Source organism: Pinus tabuliformis, chromosome 7, assembly GCF_031772625.1.
Source record: "Pinus tabuliformis cultivar Carrire ecotype Pingquan chromosome 7, CPIR1, whole genome shotgun sequence".
Lineage (NCBI taxonomy): Eukaryota > Viridiplantae > Streptophyta > Pinopsida > Pinales > Pinaceae > Pinus > Pinus tabuliformis.
In genome coordinates this window covers 1,866,233,303-1,866,256,000 of record NC_142293.1, presented here as the reverse complement: position 1 = coordinate 1,866,256,000, position 22,698 = coordinate 1,866,233,303, and the positions used below count along the sequence as shown (strand labels likewise).

General features: G+C 37.1%; 1 protein-coding gene across 1 annotated transcript; it reads left to right on the top strand.

Moving 5' to 3' along the window:
* Positions 1-19,556: 19,556 nt before the first annotated feature.
* Positions 19,557-21,713, top strand: LOC149255905 (uncharacterized). Its single transcript, XM_089457326.1, has 2 exons — positions 19,557-19,834; positions 19,953-21,713. Exon 2 carries the CDS (start codon positions 20,893-20,895, stop codon positions 21,346-21,348), a length of 456 nt encoding a protein of 151 aa, XP_089313452.1. The 5' UTR covers positions 19,557-19,834; positions 19,953-20,892; the 3' UTR covers positions 21,349-21,713.
* Positions 21,714-22,698: the final 985 nt, after the last annotated feature.

Sequence of the window (22,698 nt, the reverse complement as noted above, 5' to 3'; positions counted from 1 at the left end):
AGGTGGAAATGGATCCAGGAGGAGAGTTCCAAGAAGAGCCTCAATGCATCTTGCAGCAGAAGTAGCTCATGCTCCAGGATCGAGTAATAGAGCAAGTCAAAGTGTGTGGAAGCAATTTGGGGCTGAGGAAGCTTCATGGTAGATGGTTGATCAAATGTAGTTATGATAGTTGGATTCATCAAGGGAATTGGAATCCATTAAGAGATGATATGTGCAGGTGTTCAGTTGCAAGGTAGCGTGTTCGGTACAACAGGGCGAGGTGACTGATATATTATATTTATTTATGCGTTGACAGTTATGTGTTTATGGCAGTATGATGCAGGGAATTGCATGGAAAAAGAGTCTGCCATGAAATCTTGAAGTAGGCTCGGGTTGAGCTTTCCCTTGGAAGCATTGGGAACCATGGTGTCTATTGAAACTTTTGTGATTTCGGTGTTTTGCGATTTGTTTGTGCTTGATTTATGGCTTTGATTGTGTCTGGTACATGACCATGCCACTTTTTTGTGGTGTCGTATTATTATTGTTTTCTTGTTAGGTCCTTATAATAATAGTGTATTCCCTTATTATTATTGTCAATGTAGCCCCTTATTTTGATTGTTGTCCCCATATTGTTATTATCGTGCCCCATAGAAGCCCATTATTGTTATTGTTGTGCCCTTACATTATTATTGTTATGTCGGCTCTGATTATATTGTGGCCCCTTAAACTCCTATATATAGAAAGGAGGTCTTGTCATTTGTATCATCCAAGAATTATTCATTTGTGTAATGTAAAGGAGGTTACCCATCGAAGAGGCTGATTTTGAAGTCGTTGATCCATCTTTTCTTCTATTTTGTGAGCTGGTTGCATAACAATTGGCATCAAAGCTTTGGATTCTATGGTTTCGCTACTTCAAATAGGTCATCGTAGCATTTTCGCTATAACTTTTTTATACGATGGTTTAGACGCTGAAATTAAAACCCATTTGATCCAAAATCATGATGAACCTCATGACCAAATTTCAGATCTTGTCTCGCTATATTATTGGAGATATGAACTGAGGCAGTTAGGGTTTTTGCAGGCTCCGGAATTCGATTTCAAACAGGTCACCTTTGGAAAATCGTCATAACTTTCTCTTTGAGCATCGAATTCAAATTTCATAATAAGTGATAGAAATAGGAAAAATTGTAGTTTGTTAGGTATCGTGTTCAGTGCTGAAGGTCAAAAAAGTGACACATGGAAAGTCGTACAAGTTCGCTCTACTAAACCATACTATAATCAGGTCATCCGGGGAGATTGGGCATAACACTTTCTTGGAGAATCCAATCGCGATCAAACTTATGGGGTTGGAAAGAGGACTCAAAGGGCTATCACAGGCCGTAATTTCAGACTTTGGAGATCTGAAATTACAGAAATAAAACATATTCAATATCGAGCTCCTACAAAGCGAAAAAAGGTGTGTAGTCTTTTTAAAATTTTGCATAAGTTTGGTTTGAAAAATTAGTTTGAAGGAATTCAAAGGACATAGTGAAGCATAATTATCATTAATTGATGCCCCGAAGAAAGAAAATGGAAACACCTAGTAAGCAATCTGAAATCTCTACCATGACTCATGAAGAAGAGGAATAAATGCAACATGATATATCAAAATTACGAGACCAAGTGCAACAAATTTCACTCTCACAAAAAGTAACAGAAGCTAAGATGGATGGTTTAAAGAAAGGCATGGAAGCTAATATGAATGGCGTGGAAGCTAATATGGATGGCATGGAAGCTAATATGGATGGTATAGAAGCAAAACTTAAAGGCAACATGGAAGATTTGAAGATCGATTTGACAAAGTTGCTACAATAAATGCTTATTAATTGCGAAAGAGTAGTAAAGGAAACTCATGATGAGAACAAAAGAAATGTTAATCATGATTTCAAAGGCTCTAACATTTGATTGAAGACCCACCATGTTCAAAATATCAATATGAGGAAGTTTAATGGCAAGGATCCTGTAACATGGATACTACAGATGGAGCAATATTTCGATCTCCATAATGTGCAAAACACACAAAAGGTACGCATTGCAACTTTATATTTGGAACCCAATCAATTTGTATGGTATCGATGGCTTTGCTCTCATAAACAAATTGTCACTCGGGCAATTTTTACGGAAGAAATGATGGCACATTATGAGGATACAAAAAGCAACACTTTTTTTAGCCAATTGATAAATCTGAAACGAAAGGGTTCAATGGTGGAGTACATTGAGGACTTCCAAAAATTGAATATAAGGGTAAAAGATATTCTAGAGGATCATAGGATTTATGTGTTCATAGGGACATTAAAAGATAACATCCAACATGACGTTCGCCTTTGGGAACCTAATTCATTGGAGAAGTTATTCAGGTTGGCAAGAAAAATTGAAAGCAAAATTATGGCAACAAGGAAGCCTACCACTCACAACTATAAAGATGGAAGTGTATTTCCCCCTAGCCGTCCACAACCTACAAGGTTGACACCACAAAAATTGGAAGAAAAAATAGAAAAAGGGATTTGTTACAGTTGTGATAGCAAATACGCTAAAGGTCATAAGTGTGCTAAGAAGAAATTATTTTACATAAATTGTGAAGAGGAGGAAGAAAAGGAACAAGAAACGTTAAAAGAAGAGGATATATACCAAGAACAAACCCTAGAGAAAGAATAAATGAATTTGACCATATCTTGTAATGCATTGGCCATAATTATCACTCATCAAACTCTCAAGATAGAAGGACATATCAAGAAGAAGAAGGTAATAATGTTGATTGATTCAGGCAGTACCCATAATTTTATTCATTGTAAGATAACCAAGGAATTGAATTGCTTCCTGTACCCAACACTAAAGTGTCAAGTGATGGTTGCAAACGGAGGAACAATAAATTGTTTTGGAAAGTGCCATAATATTAAGCTATCCATGGGATAATATGTATTGAATAGTCCCATGCTTTCCATTCCAATGGGTGGTGTTGATTTTATACTAGGATTCCAATGGCTACAATCTTTGGGTAAAATAGCTTTTAATATTCAAGAACTTTTCTTGAAATTGTTTTTGAAAGGAAAGGAAGTTGAATTAAGGGGTATCACAGTGAAAATGGGAAGATAATCAACTCTAATGGTATGACAAAGATTCTAAAGAAAGAGCAACAAGGCGTAATTGCACAATTATGTTCGCTAGAGGTTCCCAAATCGAAATCATCTATTTCTCCAGATCTCCAAAAAGTCTTTGACAATCATTCCAAGGTATTTGAAACTCTGAAAGGCCTCCCACCTATTCGTGATCATGATCATGCTATTCATTTGATTCCAGGGAGTGTTCCTCCAAACATTAGGTCTTACAGATATCCCTATGCCCAAAAGAGTATTGAACGTATGGTTGCAGAAATGCTAGAGACTAGTATAATTCAACCCAGTCAAAGTTCTTTCTCTGGTCCAGTAGTATTGGTGCACAAGAAGGATGGATCATGGCACATGTGTCTGGATTATAGGGAGCTCAACAAGCTCACTATCAAAGATAAATTTTCCATTCTTGTCATTGATGAATTATTGGATGAATTTCATGGATACATTTACTTCACCAAGTTGGATCTTTGTTCAGGATATCATCAAATCAATTTTTGGTCATGCCTTTTGGGCTTACTAATTCACCTTCTACATTTCAAGTTTTGATGAATTCCATTTTCAAACCATTCCTTAGAAAATTTGTGTTAGTATATTTTGATGATATACTAATCTACAACAACTCTTGGAAGGATCATGTTCAACATGTTGACAAGGTGCTCAAACTATTGGAGGAGAAAAAATTATATCCAAAAACCTCCAAATGTTTCTTTGGAGTACAAGAGGTGGAATATCTGGGTCATATTGTATCTCATGAAGGTGTTAAGGTAGACCCTAGCAAAATTAAAGCCATTAAGGAATGGAAAATCCCCACATCCATAAAGCATCTGCGAGGATTTCTTGGGTTGACAGGGTATTATCACAAGTTTGTTAAGAATTATGGGAGAATAGTAGAACCTCTAACAACATTATTGAAGAAAGATGAATTTTCTTGGACACCAAAAGCAACGAAGACCTTTGAACATCTTAAAGAGGAAATGTGTCAAGCACCGGTCTTAGCTATGCCACACTTCACAAAAACCTTTATTGTGGAATGTGATGCCTTAGGAAATGGATTTGGTGTTGTTTTAATGCAAGAAGAAAGACCCATTTCTTTTGAAAGTCATCTAATCAAAGGAAAGTATTTACACAAAGTTATTTATGAGAAGGAAACGCTAGAAATACTACATGCACTTAAGAAATGACGACCTTACCTAATGGGAAGACACTTCAAGGTAAAAATGGATCATGATAGTCTTAAATACTTTTCAGAACAAAGTTTATCTTCAGAAGAGCAGCAAAAATGGGTCACAAAGATGTTGGGTTATGACTTTGAAATCATCTACAAAAAAGGGAAGCAAAATGTTGTTGCAGATGAATTCTCAAGAAAGGATGAGGATGTGGAAGAGTTGCTTTGCACCATTTCTATTATCCAACTAGATTGGATAAATGAAGCAAGGGATGAATGGAAGAATGACTAAGAAGTGTGGGAACTCATTCAAAAGTTACAACAAGATCCCAGTACATATGATACATTTAGCTGGAAAAATTATTCGTCATGGTACAAAGATTGCTTATAACTCTGTAAGAATTCCCAACTCAAACAAAAGATTCTTATGGAATTGCACACCTCTCCCTTAGGAGGGCACTCAAGATTTTAAAAACTTGCCACAGTGTTAAGAAGGAATTTTTTTGGGGATGGCCTTAAATATGATATTTAAAAGTTTGTGGCAGAATATCCATTCCAAGTCAACCTTGGGAGGAGGTTTCAATGGATTTTATCACAGGTTTACCCAAGTTCGAAGGAAAGAGAGTGATCATGGTGGTAGTTGATAGACTTACCAAGTATGCACACTGTTGTGCATTATCTCATCCCTTTAAAGCTAGTACAGTTGCTACTTCATTTATGGAAACAATTCAAAAGATACACGGAAACCCAAAGATTATTGTAAGCAACAAAGATCTCATTTTCACTAGAAATTTGTGGATAAAATTATTTTCCTGTCTGGGTACTCAGTTAGCTCATAGCTCATCTTATCATCCTCAATCTGATGGGAAAAATGAGATAGTGAAAAATTGTTTGGAAGGATATCTTCGTTTCTTTGTATCTGATAAAAAAACACAATGGGTCAAATGGTTGCCTTTAGATGAATGGTGGTATAACACTTCCTTCCATATTGTAGCAAAAATTACCCCATTTATGGCACTTTATGGATATCATCCACCATCCATCACATCATATTTAAGAGAAGATTCTAAGGTTCAAGCAGTGGAAGATCACATCGAGCATCAACAACAAGTTCTCCAACTCTTAAAGAATAACCTCACTTTGGCATATAATAGAATCAAACAACAGGTAGATCAACAACACAACGAAAGAAGTTTTTTAATGTAGGTTATTGGGTATTTCTACGACTACAACCATACAAACAAATGTCCCTCAAGCAAGCAAAGAAGGATAATAAATTATCACCAAAGTATTATGGTCTATACAAGGTGTTGCAAAAGATTGGTACTATGGCATACAAATTGGAGCTTCCTGAGTGCACCCAGTTTTCCATGTTTCATGCTTAAAGAAGGTTATATGTGACGAGCTCCCAGTTCAATCAATATTTCTAGAACTTAACGAGGAAGGAAAAATCATATTGGAACCTGAAGTAGTCACAGAAGCAAGAACTCGACAGCTATGAAATCGATCAATTTCAGAGTATCTCATCAAGTGGAAGAACTTACCCATTGAAGATTCCACATGGGAGGATGAGAATTTTATACAGAAGCATCCAGAACTACTCAAGCGTTGAGGACAACAATTTTATGAAGGAGAGGGGCATGTTAGGTCCTTATAATACTAGTGTATTCCCTTATTATTATTGTCATTGTAGCCCCTTATTGTTATTTTTGAGCCCATGTTGTCCCCATATTATTATTATTGTGCCCCATAGAAGCCCACTATTGTTATTGTTGTGCCCTTACATTATTATTGTTATGTCGACTATGATTATATTGTGACCCCTTAGATTCTTATATATAGAAAGGAGGTCTTGTCATTTTTATCATCCAAGAATTGTTCATTTGTGTAATGTAAAGGAGGTTTCCCCCTCGAAGAGGCTGATTTTGAAATCGTTGATCTATCTTTTCTTCTATTTTGTGCGCTGGTTGCATAACATTTTTCATGGTTTTATTCTTGTTTTCTTCTTGTTATTTCTTTTTTATGTTTTAAGTCTTAGGAAATGGTTGGGGAAAGAGGAAATTTAATGGAGCTCGGGGAGAGTTGAATGAAACCCAACAGGTAATGTAAGACCAAATGAAGCCTGATGCAAGAATAAAGGGATGTTGAAGGAAAGAATATGACAACCGATTGGACTGGTAAGGTCCACGGGGATAAATTGATAGTGGCATGAAAATTATCAGAAAGGTAATAAAGGAAAGGTAAAATAAATGCATTTGAGGCATCAAATGCCTTAGCTACCTTGGGAACTATTGTTCTCAATGTTGTGCATGCGTTCCACGGGTAAGGGAAGTTCTCTTAACCTTGACCTTATGAACAATGATAATTGTGATGTGATCATGATTATATATATATATATATATATATTCCATTGTCTGATAGGGTTGTGGAAGAATGATTGTTTATGCAGGTGAATGGCATGAAAAGGTTCCTGGTTCTATAAGTAATTAAGTGGGAAAAACAACCCTGGAAGATCTAAGAGGTTAGTATCATATGGATATGATTTTGATAATATGTGCTCATACTATGCCTATGTTTATGTTATCGCAGGAAATTTTGAAGGATACATCAACCGAATGAAAGAAGTGTGATCTGCGACATTGTAAGATAAGCATGGATAGTGGAAAGAACCACAAACTTGGGATTTGGGTTGTGGATGCACGCAGTAAGGCGTGTGAAAGACATTAGAGGTAAAGTTGCATGGTAGAGGTAGTGCGGTCTCTAGATGTGCAATACTACTGCTATATATATGTTGTACATGTTGTGTTGTGTACATGTGCTACTGTGTCATGATTATTATGTATTCGTTGTATCATGGCATGTGTATTCATTGCGTTGTATTATGCATACACATATGTATAGCGTTGTACACCGTGTGTAGGTGTATGTGTTGTGTTATACACCGTGTGTGGGTGTATGTGTTTTGATGTACATTGTGTATATGTACGTGCTGGAGATTAGTACTATGGATCCCTTGAGGTTGTGGGTTGAAGCCCTGTAACAACTTGGGTCCCCAAGAAGTTGTGGGTTGAGTTACTAGTCTTTGGATCCTACGAGTTGGGACAAACGTTTTGGAGCCCTATAACAACTTTGGTTCGCTGGAGGCTATTAGTGAGATACTAATCCCTGGACCTTGAGGGTTGGAACAAATTCTCTAGATCCCAGGACAACTTCGAATGAGACCAATCTTGAATTTCTAATATTAAGGGTTGTGATGGTATAGTCTCTAGACACCCTTTTTATAGATATTGAAGAGAAGAGAATGCATCAGGTGCTTGTCAGGTTTTGCAACTGATCCAATGTGTGTACATGGTTGAAGAGAAGAGAAGGGAAAGACTTGAGTGTTTTTCAAGTTTGGAAACCAGTTCAGTGTGTGTATGGAAAGGAAAAATAACGAAGGCAGAAGAAAATAACCATTTGACAGATAAGTATCAATATTTTATTTCAGTTTTAGTTTTGCACGTAATCTATGATTATAATTTATGGTGGTTGAATTTTGAGCCAACTGAATGTGATATGTTTAGACATGATGATTTAATCAAAGAACTAGTTTGACTTGTTGTGACAGGAAGTAAAAAAACTTTCAAGTGTGCCTTATTGATGGGCCACTGATCGAGTGCTCCAAATTAGGCTCAAACTCAAAGTGTAAGAATCTTGATAAACTTAGCTTCAGACCAAAGAGCTCATCATTCTGATTCCAATGGTGCAAATGACACTCGAATCTGAGCTCGTATGAAGAGGTTAGAGCAAGTCAAAGTTCAGATTTGACTTGGACAGATGGCGAGAAAAAATGATGTGGCAAGGCCCTTCAGTGAATGGGGAAGCGCCAAGTGGCAGGCCATCATTGGCCCCCGCATTTGACAAATCACATATCGTAGGTGGGTCATGTTAAAGAATCAACCCCAAGCAAGGTTAAGGTTGTGATGCGATAAATCACAATCACAGATCGCAATCACACACCATAGAAAGTAGAGTATCACATTATGTTACCTGTCGGTTCTCAACTGATTGCGATTTGCGAAAGGATCTCAGATGTGATGCAACTAAGGGTTACAGTTAATAGTATCGTCAGGTCCACCATATCGCAATCGCACATCGCCTCGCCGCACTCATAGACCATAAGACCATCGATTTTCCGCTGATTGCGATTTGCGATGGGAAAGTCAGTGCCGATTGATTATGGACTGTCGTGCAGTGAAATTTTCGCTCAGTAAGTGCCTTTTGGAGCTAATTTTTAGGATCATGTTGGATTTGGAGCAATTTGTGGAGCGAATAGTGGGAAAACTAGGAGAGGTCATAACTTCTTTAGTTTTCCACCAAATTGGATGCAAAAAGAGGCTAGATAGCCATTTTTGGACATTCTAGACTCATTGGAGTAGGTTTCAGAAGCATTTGAGCATTGTAAACACATTTTTTAGCATAATAGAGAAGCCCAAGCCATTGGAAGCTGGACCAAGGAGATGTAGCCTAGGAGGGGTGAACTCCTTTATCATGTTCATGTTGTAATGTGTTTTTGATGATGTTCTATACATGTTTATGTTGATGTTCAGTCTCTTATTTATGTTAAATTTCTCATAAAATTAACATAAAAACACATCATTTAACTTGCAAAAATTCATGAATCCTTAAGCACAATGAAAGCATTTTGTTTTTAATTTGAGGAGGGTCTTAGCACAACAATCTAATATTCTAAATTAGATCATTTTTTGTCTTAGAGCTCTAGGTTTGATTTGTGAAAGAAGGATTTAACTGTTTTCAAGTTTATGTCATGCTTACAAGGTTAAAACTCAAAAGAGGAGAAGGGCAGCTGGTTGGAAGCCCTGAAGTTGGGTCAAGGGGAATGAGAGAAAAGTTGCCACAATCTCCAATATTAGTTCAACCTCGAGTTGCAGTTGAGACTCTAGAGATCATGTCTCATGAAGGAGAACCTACAAACATGACAGAAGATGAGAAGGCCTTCAGAAAGGCTTTCTTTGATATGAAAAAAATGGTGAAGGTCCTTTATGAAGAGAGGAATACTAGGTTGCAAGGGGAAAGTTCCAAACCTCCCAAAGGAGAAGGTTCTCCAAATTATAGGAAGTAATGGAAATGGAGACAAACCTCCACCCTCTCCACCATCTTCTTCATCTTCTTCTTCACAAGCATCTTCACCCTCTTCCACTAACACAACCCTTACTCATACTCATCATCATACTTAAAAAGGAACTGGTAAATCACCTTTTTTAAAACTTGATGTTAAATTTGAGCTGCCCATGTATAATGGTGAAGTGAATGCAAAGAAGCTTGATTGGATTCGTCGGTTGGAGTTCTATTGCAGGATTCAAAACCTTCAAGAGGATGACATAAATATTCAGTTAGTTTCCTTGAGAATGGAGGGTGCAACACTAGTATGGTGGGAATCAAAGACCCAAGAGGAGATTAAAAAACATGGTAAGATCTCAATTTCTTGGAATGATTTCATTACTGCAATCAAAAGACAATTCTACCCTCTAGCTTATATGTAGAAATCCATCATGAATTGGTAGAATTTTAAACAACTTAAAGGTCAAAATGTGCAAGATTACACCCAAGAATTCAGAAAAAGGTCTTTGATGTTAGGTGTAGATTTGCAATCATAGGACACATTGCTAAAGTACATAGGGGATTTACACAATTACCTTAGGCATACTATCTTAATGTTTAATCCCAATAATCTAGATGATGTGTGTGTGCAAGCCACTCATCTTGAGGCAAGAGGGAAAAACACCCCAAAAGAAGGTAGTAAAAAGCCATTTAAGGGTAAAGAGAAAGAAAAGGGTTTCAAGGGAAAGAAAAATGCATCCATTAAAAAGGAAGGAGAGAAAACAATATGTAAACATTGTTCCATAGAGGGTCACGATGAAGCTCATTGTTGGAAGCTTCATCCTGAAATGAAACCAAAGAAATTCAACAACAAAGGAAAAGAAAAGACAACTACCGTCATTCAAGAGGATTTGGGATCCAATTCGGGTGATGAAACTAAAATCACAGCCATGGGGTTAAAAGGAAAAGAATCCATTGCTAGCACTAGTTCTTCAAACTCACAAAATGAAACTTCAAACGAAAAGAGGAGAATAGAACTTTTTCACATAAGGGTGATATCAAAACACAACAAGATTGATACGCTTTTCGATAGTGGCTCTCAAGCCAATCTTATCTCTGAAAACATTGTCAAAAGTTTAAACTTGGAAACCATTCCACATCATAAACCATATCCACTTGGATGGGTGTGTGACAATGCGCAATTACAGGTTACTAGAAAGTGTAAATTGAGATTCGCCATTACTGAAAATTTCATAGATGAAGTGGAGCTTGATGTTGTGCTGTTAGATATATGTGGCATAGTTTTGGGCAACCCGTACCTTTATGACAGAAAATATATCTTCCATAGACATGAAAACAAATATCATTTATTCAAAGGTGGAGTAGAACATATTATGAGAGTTCATAGCAAGAAAATAAATATTTCGCTTGTTAATGTAGGGTAGATGAAAAGACTAGTGAATTCAAGCAAGAATTTTGTGCTTCTCATGATCAAACCCAAGAATGATGTTGATAATGAAGCTTTTAAAGGTTGTGATTTGAATTTGAAATCTGAATTGGTTGATGTAGTTAACCAATATGATGAGATGTTTCAGGAACCAAAGGGATTACCTCCCAAGAGGAGAATCCAACATGAAATACAGTTGCAACAAAAGTGTCTTCTTCCTAACATTGGCATGTATAGGATGTCAGTAATGGAAAGCGCAAAAATTAAGACGCAAATCCAGGGATTGTTGAATAAAAGGATCATTCAACCTTCTCCTTTACCATGTGGTGCACCTCTTGTTTTGGCGCCCAAGAAGAATGGTAAGCATTTCATTGAATGGGATTCAAGAAGTGGTTTTCATCAAAGTAGAGTTGTTGAAGGAGATATATGGAAGACGACATTCAAAACCAAGCAAGGTTTGTTTGAATGACTTATTATGATTTTTGGTCTTTGCCATGATCCTACTAATTTCCTGCATATGAAGCGAGACGTATTGAAGCCATTTCTAGACATGATAGTATACTTGGATGACATTTTCATTTTCAGAAAATTTCATTATGAACATGTCATGTGTGAGAAAAAAATACTTGATGTCATATGTCAAGAACATTTGTTTCTAAAGATGTCAAAGTATATGTTGGATAAAACTTCTTTGATGTACTTGAGTCGTGAAATTGGTTCTACCAAGCACGATATTATAATTCCAACGAGTGGGATCTATGGAAGCTGCATATCTGTCACTCTGGGCTCTATTGCATTAGTCTGCTTGGCCATAACAATCTATGGTGGTATTGACTCCATTCCTGTCGACACTACCGACACAGGTGAAATAATTATACATCCTCATGAAGCCGCACACGCCTTTTCTCTGCTTGGAATTTATGCAGGCAAGCTCAAGCAGTCATTTGGATAAGAGGTTTTTTGGGAGCAGCCCAATGTTGGAGGAGAGATTTTGTTATTTTTTCTTCTATTGTAGCTCATTTTCATTCATTTCCAGTTATGCAAAATGTCTTCCAATGGGGAGGCAAACAACAAGAGGCATTTAATACTTTAAAACAAAAGAACAGTTCAACCTTTATACTTACTCTTCTAAACTTGAAAAGTCATTTAAATTTCAGGTTGATGGATGCGACTATGCCATGGGCGTAGTCTTTATGCAAGGTGGTAATCCCATTTCTTTTCATTCAGAAATGTACAATGGTGAAGTGTTTAAGTTGAAGCGACAAAGGTACTTCCATTGGATCGATTTTCTTCTACTATTCCACTCGGTCAAAAGGTATAAGAAAGGTATAAGAGACAAATTTTTTGATGTACTTTCTATGCCTATAGTTTGTATAACTACTTTCCTCAAGCATCATTTTGTTTCACATGAAAGTTATGTTCATAAGAATACATACTTTCAAGATGTACATTCAAGCTTGAGTCAAAGGAATCACGTGGAGGAATTTGTTTACCATTTGCATCATAATGTCTTGTATTGTCTTGGTAAGAAGGATGTTGCTACAGATAGTAACATGGACAAAGCTAAAGAGTTCATTGAAAAACTCCAAACGGTACATCAAACAGTGCAAGAACATCTTGAAAAGGGCAAAGGAAAGTACACAACAAGGCACGATAAGCATCGTGTAGATCACAAGTTCCAACTCAGTGATAAATAGATCAAGATTGGAAAGGTGAGGGAACTGTACCCCCACCTGTTGGACAATTGAAACTGATCCTTTTGGGGTCCAAAAGGGTTCCAGTGGGGAGGAGTGATCAGGTGCTTAAAACTCAAAGTGTTAGAAACCTGATAAACTTAGCTTCAAATCAAAGATCTCGTCATTCTGATTCCAACAGTGTGAATGACACTCGAATCTGAGCTCGCATGAAGAAGTTAGAGCAAGTCAAAGTTCAGGTTTGACTTGGATAGATGGCAGGAAAAGATGATGTGGCAAGGCCCTTCAGCGAATGGGGAAGAGCAAAATGGTAGGCCAGCATTTTCCCCCACATTTCGCAAATCGCATATCATAGGCGGGTTATGTTAAAGAATCGACCCCAAGCAAGGTCAGGGTTGCGATGTGATAAATTGCAATCACAGATCACAATTGCACACCATAGAAGGCAGAGTCCTGCATTATGTTACCTACCGGTTCTCTGTCGATTGAAATTTTTGAAAGGATCCCAAATGTGATGCGACTAAGCTTTACAGTTAATAGTATTGTCGGGTCCCCCATATCTCAATCACACATCGCCCCGCCGCATTCACAGACCATCAGACCGCCGTTTTCCGCCGATTGTGATTTGCGATGGGACAGTCGGTGCCGACAGATTATGGACCACTGCACGGTGAAATTTTTTCTCAGTTAGCACTTTTTGGATCTAATTTTTAGGATCATGCCAAATTTGGAGCAATTTGTGGAGTAGATAGTGGGAAAACTAGGAGAGGTCATAAATTCTTCAATTTTTCACCAAATTGGATGTAAAAAGAGGCTAGATAGCCATTTTTGGACATTTTGTTGGAGTAATTTTCAGAAGCATTTGAGCATTGCAAACACTTTTTTTTTTTTTTACATTTTTTAGCATAATAGAGAGGCCCAAGTCATTGGAAGTTGGACCAAGGAGACATAGCCCAGGAGGGGTGAACTCCTTTATCATGTTCATGTTGTAATGCGTTTTTGATGATGTTCTGTACATGTTTATGCTGTTGTTCAATCTCTTATTTATGTTAAATTTCTCATAAAATTAACATAAAAACTCATCATTTAACTTGCAAAAATTCACGAATCCTTAAGCATAATGAAAGCATTTTTTTTTTTAATCTGAGGAGGATCTTAGCACAACAATCTAATATTCTAAATAAGATCAGCCACCAATGATGTATAATTTGAATTTATTTCAATCCCTTTTGAGTCTAATGGAAATTATGTATTTGGTACATAAATGCATGGAAAATTCCCGGTTTGGGTGGTTGAAACTTACTGCCAGAATGTTAGCAGCAACAAGAAAATGAATTGGAACATGCAATCGTATGTTGGTAAAGGACATTACGAGCAAGGCCATTGTGGGAAACTGGTACTCAATAGTGTCCATTGATTTCTATAAGCATGTTATGACCAATATGATGGTTTTGAGGTAGGGATATGCCTTGGTTTTTGGACCTTCTGATGCGAGGAAACCTTGCTAAGGGATGGATCGCTCGAGGGACTATGTAGCAGAGAAGGGTATGTCGGGGAACTTGGAAGGTTAGTGACTGCATAGAAGGGGGTGATGAAATTGCCCGAGGGACTGCGTAGAAGAGAAGGGAAGGTGGGGGAATGATTTTTTTTTGGCATTAGCCTTTCCAGATCTAATCATAAGCACATTGGGAGTGTGCCCTGGAACAAAGAGTCGGTAACTGTTCACTGAGAGAACAAGTAGCTCAAGGATTGTAGTGTTGGACATTGAATGCAAACTTTGATTTTGACAGTGTATTTTGGACTTCCTGGGAAAGAGGTGAATCCTAGAACTACTGTTGAGGGTGGAGGTGTGAGCCTATGGATCCCCTTGTTGCTAATGCGAGCATCATATCATTTTATTTGTTGGTTAAAGAAAATGTGCATATGTATATGTGTATATTATTGTAAATACTATGTCGATGTGTTATTATAAATCTCAATGGATAGTACATTTATTTGTTGGTTGAAGCAAATGTGCATGGGTATGTACATGTATATCACTGTCAATACTGCATCGATTTGTGCTTATAAAGCTCCAGTAAGCGGTATGACTATTTTGTTTTCAATAGTTGGTCATTGTAAATGTCGCATCACATTGTGTTATAAAGCTCCATAAGCAATATGTTTTTCTGGTGATAAGCATCATTGGACACCAAGGACGATGTTCCCTAAGGGGGAGGGGTTTGTAACAACCCCTGGTTGATTTTCCATGTAAATAAAATGAGATCAATGTCATGGGACATATATTCCAAGTTGAATGGAGGGAAACATCATAGTGGGCATCACCTGTGGTTTATTAATGGCTATGGAAATTGGCAAAGGCATTAGCAAAGGTAAAGAGGCAATAAATTGACATTTATTTATGAAAATAAAGGAAAATAGGAGAAATGGAAGGTGAAGAGAGACAAATATGCATGCAAGGGAAACTAGAAGAAAAATAAAGGAAATAAAAGAAAAGGGAAAGGAAGAGACTAGACACCAATGATAAAAAGGCATCAAATAAACAGTACACAACATTTGCTCATCTTTTGATCATGATCAACAAAGGAGAGAGAACAAGCACTTGGACAAGCCAATAAGGAATGAAAAGGTGTGCAAGAGGAAGCTTGGACAACGGCAAGTAAGGACATAAGTTAGCTATGGATTGTAGGTAACAATGTTCATGTGAGATTTAGCATGTTGGTTTTTGGATGCATGGTATATGAATGTGGTTCATTGGTTATGTGTTTTCGTTGGTATGGAGATTTGCCTGGATTGACATTGGTTTTGGCCTTGCCTTTCCATTTCCTAGATAACCATGGTGTTGTGGGTTTCCCACATGCTTTTTTGATTGGTGCTCAGGTCCCTATGGTTGTGGGTTGGAACAAAAGCTCTGGAGCTCTGGAATAGCTTGGGTTGAGTTACTAGTTCTTGGAGTCTATAGGTTGGGACAAACGCTTTGGAGCCTTGTGAGTTGAGTTACTAGTCCCTGGAGCCGCGAGTTGGAACAGATGCTTTGGGACTCTGATTTAGTTGTGGGTTGAGTTACTAGTTCCTAGAGCCCTGGACAAGTTGGATAGAGACCAATCTGGTTGATGTTAGTGATTTCTAGACCATATAGGTGAAATCATTGTGGTTGAGGGTTGAGGTGGTTTAGCCTCTAGAAGCCCTAGTTGGTTTTGTTTTGGTTTATCCTTTATGATCCCACATTCATGCTTAGAATATGTCGTGGGGGTAATCGGCTAGAAGAGCGATTTTGTTCAACCCAATTTATGGTCAGGTGGTACATGGAAGTCCCTAACTTTCTTGGCATTTTTCATATGTTAATATTTGATGTTTTCCTATTGTGATCTATGAGAATTTGTAGTGATTATGCTAGTGATTTTATGGTTGATTTTCCATGGTTTATATGTTGATTATATGATGCATTCTATTTATGGCTCCTATGATGATTTGATAAGTATTTTAATGGTTGATGAATGTATGAGCTAACAAGTGTTGTTGCAACTACTTGAGAGGGCATTAGACCTTGGTGATTCTCAGATGAAGTTAAGAGGTTTATGATCAGATATGCATTCATGCCCTGTAGCTTTCATGCTTACCACATCTTTGACGGAATGTTTGCCATGTACTAGGCATGTCTAGGTCAATATCTTATTCATGTTTGAATGTTTGGCATTGTTATCATCTTAATCATGATTTTGGAAAGTTACAAGAAATTATGGGTAGTGGTGTGGAGACTAGCCCGAAAAGGTGGCACAGATCCTAGAACCGCTTGCACAGAACTAGAAGATTTAGGTCATAACCACATGGAGACAGGATTATGAGTGTGGTTGGAGCCTCATAACCACATGCATGTTGTGTTGTGGGTGCAGTTAGGGTGTTAAGCTCATGGAAAAACAGTTCCAACTCAGGATTTGATCATCAAATGTTGTGGACTAACATTTAGGTGATGTAGTGCTCCTCAGAGGTATCAATGAGTTTTCAAATTGTATGCCCCACTTCCATAACTGGAACTTCAAGGTCGGGTCATGTCATAGTAGCACTCAACTCATGTTTACCATAGAGAGCTTGTAAAAGTAGGTAAATGTGTAAGGGGTCGTTACATTATCACATTAGAGGCTAATTATTTGATTTTTTAAGAATTTATGATTTCTCTAAAGTTGATTAAATAGTTTAAGTGCATGTCATTGTTAAATTCATTCCTAGTTATATTAATTATGGATTTATCATTGTTGTGTTTTAGTTGCATTTTCCATTATCATATTTAGTTGGAATTTGATGTTTGATATAAAATGGAGATTTCAACACATTGTAAACTGTAATTTTGAATTAATTTAAAGATTTTTTATATGAATATTCATAATTAAAATTTGACCAATGTATATTAACATTTCAAGAGTTCTAACTTTGTAAAATTCCAGCTATACAAGATGATTTGAGTGCCTCATCACAAACACTATATATGGCCATATTAATTCTACCACTTAAATCATTCTAAAATTAGAGATTTTGGAAATAATGTCAATTTCTTTTCCATATATAACATCATAAATAATTGAATCTCAACCATCTCATTAGACCACACATTTCCTTGTATGACCATATAAATTAATTGGAGATTTAGAGAAAGATTTCGGCGAAAATCACATGGAATGTCATTTGTCGACGCGTTTCGAACCAACCAGTGTGGTTCATCGTCAGGACAAGTTGAAGAAACAGATCCAGCTTAGCATGTTATATAGACCGAGCAGAGCCTCCAACGGCTAGTTCTCTGCTCGGTCTATATAACATGCTAAGTTGGATCTGTTTCTTCAACTTGTCCTGACGATGAACCACACTGGTTGGTTCGAAACGCGTCCACAAATGACATTCCATGTGATTTTCGCCGAAATCTTTCTCTAACTTAATATGGATCACAGAAGCCTAAACTCTATAATTGGAGATTTTGGAAATAATCTCAATTTCTTTTCCTTATATAACATCATAAATAGTTGAATCTCAACCACCTCAATAGACAACGCATCTCCTTGACACTTTCTCTTTCTTTGAATTTAATTTTGGTGATCTCCCATGTCAAGAGGATCATGTAACTTAACACATCATGTAACTTAACACATCTCCTTGACCCTTCTTCTTTCTTTGAATTTAATTTTGGTGATTTCCCATGTCAAAAGGATCATGTAACTTTGGTGAGAAATTGAAAGAGAATATTAAAGTTTGAAAGGTAAATCAAAATAGTGAAGTAAAAGTATTTAAAAAAAAATAGGAATAAATTTATTAAAGGACAATTTTCATAAAATAGAGGTTAAAAAAATTTAGAGAGAGAAAATGAACTTTTGATTAAAGAAGAATGGCCGAGATTCACTCAATTGGAATTAGAATTTGGAAAAAAAAAATGATTATTCTCCCCCTCAACGTCTATTCAATTAAAAAAAAAAGCACAAAAACACGGTTGTGTTTTATCGCCTATGCTTGTGTGCAATGCATCAGATTGCTTGAGCTTCCAGGAAGCTGTACGTGTTTCACGCAGTGGTGATTGTTGTACAATTGAACCTGCGCCACATTGGAAATAGACGAGTGACACCGAGGCCATGACCAACCTCAAACCCCACCCTGGGAAGAGATCGTATTCCTTCTTTGCATAATAAATTAATCGGCCATGGGCCATAATTCACACCATGAGTGACTTCCAGATGTCCATATCGACTGCTCTCGTACTCCATAACATCATCGCTGTGCGAGAAAATGAACCGTTGAAGATGAATTCCGAGGTCTTCTGTTCGAACCATCGCTTGAGACACAAATATCTCTGATACCGGAGAGTCAAAGATATATCAGTAAAACACATTTTCACTGAGTAGTCGAGGCAGAGGAGTTGTCCAGAAAGTTATGGAAATTCTGATTATATTTAGAGAAAATCTGGTAAAAGATTTTTGTAAATCTAAGTTATAGTTGTTAAACTTTAAAATTTTAGATGACGTTTTTTTATGGTGCTGAATCCATTTCCACTATAAAAACAAGATTCAAACAGTGTCTCTATAGAAAATTTTGAAATTTTTTCGTCCGGATTCCAACCACTAAACACTCTACCGCTTCAAATTAAACTTTTAACCCTTTATGTCACATCGCTGCACTGAAAATTTGATTGTGAAAACCTGAGCTGCCAATATATTCATAGGCATATTGCAAGAAAACCGGAATAATTATCCAAAGAAAAGCATGATTGATGTCCACCTATAAAGATTGATGTTCTCTTTGCCGTAATTAGCGAAGAAACAGTTTGTTTTTGTGAGCTTCCTGAAAAAATGATCCTCCAATGTCGAAGCCGCTCCAAACTCTAAGTTCATGTCACACTGTTATTTTCATAGTTCTTTCCTTCGTTTTTCAGCAGCATTTGGTTTTTCTTTGATGAAATTCGGCTAAATTTAAGTAGCAACAGTGCAAGGATTGAAAAAGCTTCGCCATCTTGTTTGAATTCCTTGTTTCTTTGTACAGTTATCTTTTGATTGTTCCGTCGATTTGTGGAAAATAGAAAGAATTTTGAAGGAATTTAAGTTCTAAACCTTTCAACATGTGGTTGGTTGCCAGTATTAAATTTTCAATAAAAATTCTCATGTAATTCAGAATTGTTGTTTTTATCTTGACTTCATTTGCAATCGGTGGCTACTGTACTTTTGTATCTTCTTATTCTGCCTTTTGGCGACCTTTGATATTGTTCTTTAGAGTCCTCTGAGTCTTTTGCCAAAAAGCTTTTCTTTATTTTAAAATATTTTGCTTGCCTTGTGTATTTTGTGAGATTGATTCCATTTTTCAGAGTGCTTTTGTTAGTGGTGGTCTATTTTGTTAAGTTCCATCAATTTTTTTTGACAACTGCTGCCTCAATTCTGGAATCCAACTGCAGTCTTTCTTTAATTTCTGGAAACCAATTTCAGTGATTTCCTTAAATTAAGGAAATGAACTGCAGTTAATAAATTTATAAATTTATTGTTGAGAGATACTGAAGTGGTCCATTACTCCACTTGTAGTTCTCTACTTTGATCTGTTGAACACCTGACACATAGCGCCAGCAGAAGCTTGGCTATAAATTTATCTGTTTGGTCCCCAATCTAGTATCTCAATCCCCTTCAGTTTTTTACACCATCTAGCTGAGAAAGCAGAGCTTGGAAGTGCCTTCAGATTTTCTGTATTATTTTCTTTTTGCTTGGATTGAAGCTGGAGTGCTGAAGTAAAGAAGCAAGTAGACTATGATTTGCATCAAGAAAGTCACCAATGACTGAAGGTAATTTATATTTCTGGGCATTAAATTTTACGATTCTTTGAGTTTTTCCGCATACAGAATCGTTGCTAAAAGCTCACATATTTCGCTGGGTTTTGTCCGTTCTTGTTATTCGAGTCAGGTTATTGTCGTCTATTTTCGAACTTCTGTTTCAATTTTTGTCAGCCCTGTCCAATTCCGCACCCGAAAGGTTCGGGAAACACTTGGTGAAAGCAGAGGATATGGCTATGGAGTACGAAGATCAGAGGTGGAGTCATATGCCCAAGGTTCAAAACGACACAAGTCTGCTTTTCAGTCTGCTGGCCACGAACAATTGAACTCACAGTTTTCATCAGCCACAGGGACGCGCCCAGCTCCTGCTCTTGTGAAGGCTGTTGTTCCTTGGTCTGCTAGGAGGACAACCTTGTCAAAAAAGGATCGAGTTCTTGAAACGGTTCTGGGGATACTTGACAATTTAACCCCGGAAAACTTTGATGTTCTCAAAGATCAACTTGTAACCTCGGGTATCAACTCAGCAGACTTTCTGCTGAGAGTATTATCTCTAATTTTTGACAAGGCGATGTCTGAAGTGTAAACAAGCAGTTCGCTCCATTATCGCTGAGCTGTGCCTTTATCTATGGTGGGCACTCCCTCAATTTCCATCTGAAGAACCAGATGGTAAACCAGTAACATTCAGGCGGACTCTTCTTGACACTTGCCAGTAACATTCAGGCGGACTCTTCTTGACACTTGCCAAGAAGCGTTTGAAGGAGCAGATAATCTGCGACCTGAAATTAAAGAAATGACAGCCGAAGATCTAGAAGTCGAACACCAAGAAAGGGAGAGAACGGTCAGACTTCGCACGCTTGGAAACATCAGGTTTATTGGGGAGCTTTTCAACCGCAAAAATGGTACCTGAAAATATTTTTCATCATATTATTCAGCATTTGTTGGGTCAGAACGCGAACATTCCTCCAACTGAATAAAATTTTGAGGCACTTTGTCTGTTTTCCAATACTGTTGGAAAAGAGCTTGAAGAAAACCCCAAGTCCCGTAGTATCATTGATTCTTACTTCGTCCGAATGGAACAGGTAAGTAACAATCAACATTTTGCAGATTCTCAACTGAGATTCATGGTTCGCAAAGTTCTTGATTTGCGTGCTAATAAATGGGTCCCTAGATGCGAAGAGATGAAAGCTAAAACTCTGAAAGATCTCCATTCAGAACCTGAACAAAAGCAAGGTTTAAATCCCAGAACAACAAACATGTGTAATGAACGTGGTGTAGCTGGTGTTATGGGTATGGGTTCTGTAAACAATTTTGGTATTGCAATGTTCTTGGTTCCCGACTTTCGTGCTAAACAAAAGCTGCGTTTAAGGTGCGGAGCAACAGATTACATGCGTAATGGTCGTTCTGGAAACAGGTCTGGTATTGGATTGCCTGGATGCTTGATGCCGGGAATACTCAGAGTGCCTCTGGTTTCGAACATTCCTGCAATTAATAAGGAAGGTTCGGAAAGCCGGCCTCGTGGGATTTGAATGAGAAAAGGAAGATCTGATGTCTCCTCCCTGTTTTAATTCCAAGTAATGGACACTCTCAAGCACCTGTTTTAAAGACTTTAGTTGATAATGTAATGTTGTTGCCTCAGGGCATTTGAGGTGCATCTTCTGATGAACGAAGTGAAATACTGCATAATTCAACAGCTAGGGCATTGGAAACTTCAGTGCCCAATGAAGGGGCAGTTCCGGAAAGAGCCTCCTAGCTATCCTTTATTTTCAGGATATGTCTTGCAACTAGATAGATTTTGCAAATTATGAAAAACAACCAATCTTAAGGCTCCATATAAGTCCATTCTGCACTATATCAGCTCTTTTTTTGACTCTGTTTCAAGCAACAGGCCTAATTCTTGGGGTTAACCTGGTCTTTGCGTTGTTCTTACGATCATAATGATAAGCATATGTACCCATGAGTTCTGTCCCTTTTCATCTAGATTCATCTGTTTCTTTTATCTCTACAGTCTCCTATAATGCTGTGCTATATGTCATCCATCTTATTATGATTCTTCTCAAAGATGTCTTGTTTTGGAGCTGCACAAGTCATCTTTTTGTATCCAATCATGGTTTTTTATATTGACTTAATATAATCTATGATGTTTTTTCTTCTGAAAAAAACAAATCTTACGTAGTTGTAATACTATGTATGATCGCCAATAATCCAGATTGTACTAATACTATGTATGATCGCCAATAATCCAGATCGTACTGTACATACACCATGCAGAAAAATATAAAAATGCTATGCTAGAATAGCAGTTTTTTTATGATGATTGTGAGTAATCCCGGCTATGGTGTGTGTGAGATATTGGAATTGCTCATGTGTATCATATACAATACTAAGTTATCAACACTAAGTTATCAACCATGTCGTTTCAGCAAAGATTAAAATTTGCTAGATTGTATTATAAATCAGAATAGATTTTATTTGAGCCACTGGTCTAGCAAGTGTAGAAAAGGATATATTTTAGAGAGTTGTAAATCTATTAGTGCAAATTTGAAAAAGATCTGGCACCTAAATGTAGAAAATGACTCAGTTGCAAAGCTTTTTTAGAGCGCAAATTTGAAAAAGAGCATACACCTCTAAATCCTTCTTGACTCTTCATAGATTTGTGGTTAAGATGAATTTATTATCTTTCTATACACACACATGTTTAATTTTTTATTATTGTACTTTCATTTCTAAATGAATAAATAGATTCAATCTCTTGAAAATCTGTGTAAACTGTCTGCTTAAACTTGCAATTCCAAGAATTCTTACCTAAAAATAGGCCAAAATATAGAATAGTTAGGCATGTTTAAAAACTATCAGATTTTTTTTCAATTGTTTCAATT

Bases quoted from the DNA above. Each gene is read 5' to 3' on its own strand.
- LOC149255905 (XM_089457326.1), top strand. From the start codon at position 20,893: ATGGAACAGGTAAGTAACAATCAACATTTTGCAGATTCTCAACTGAGA.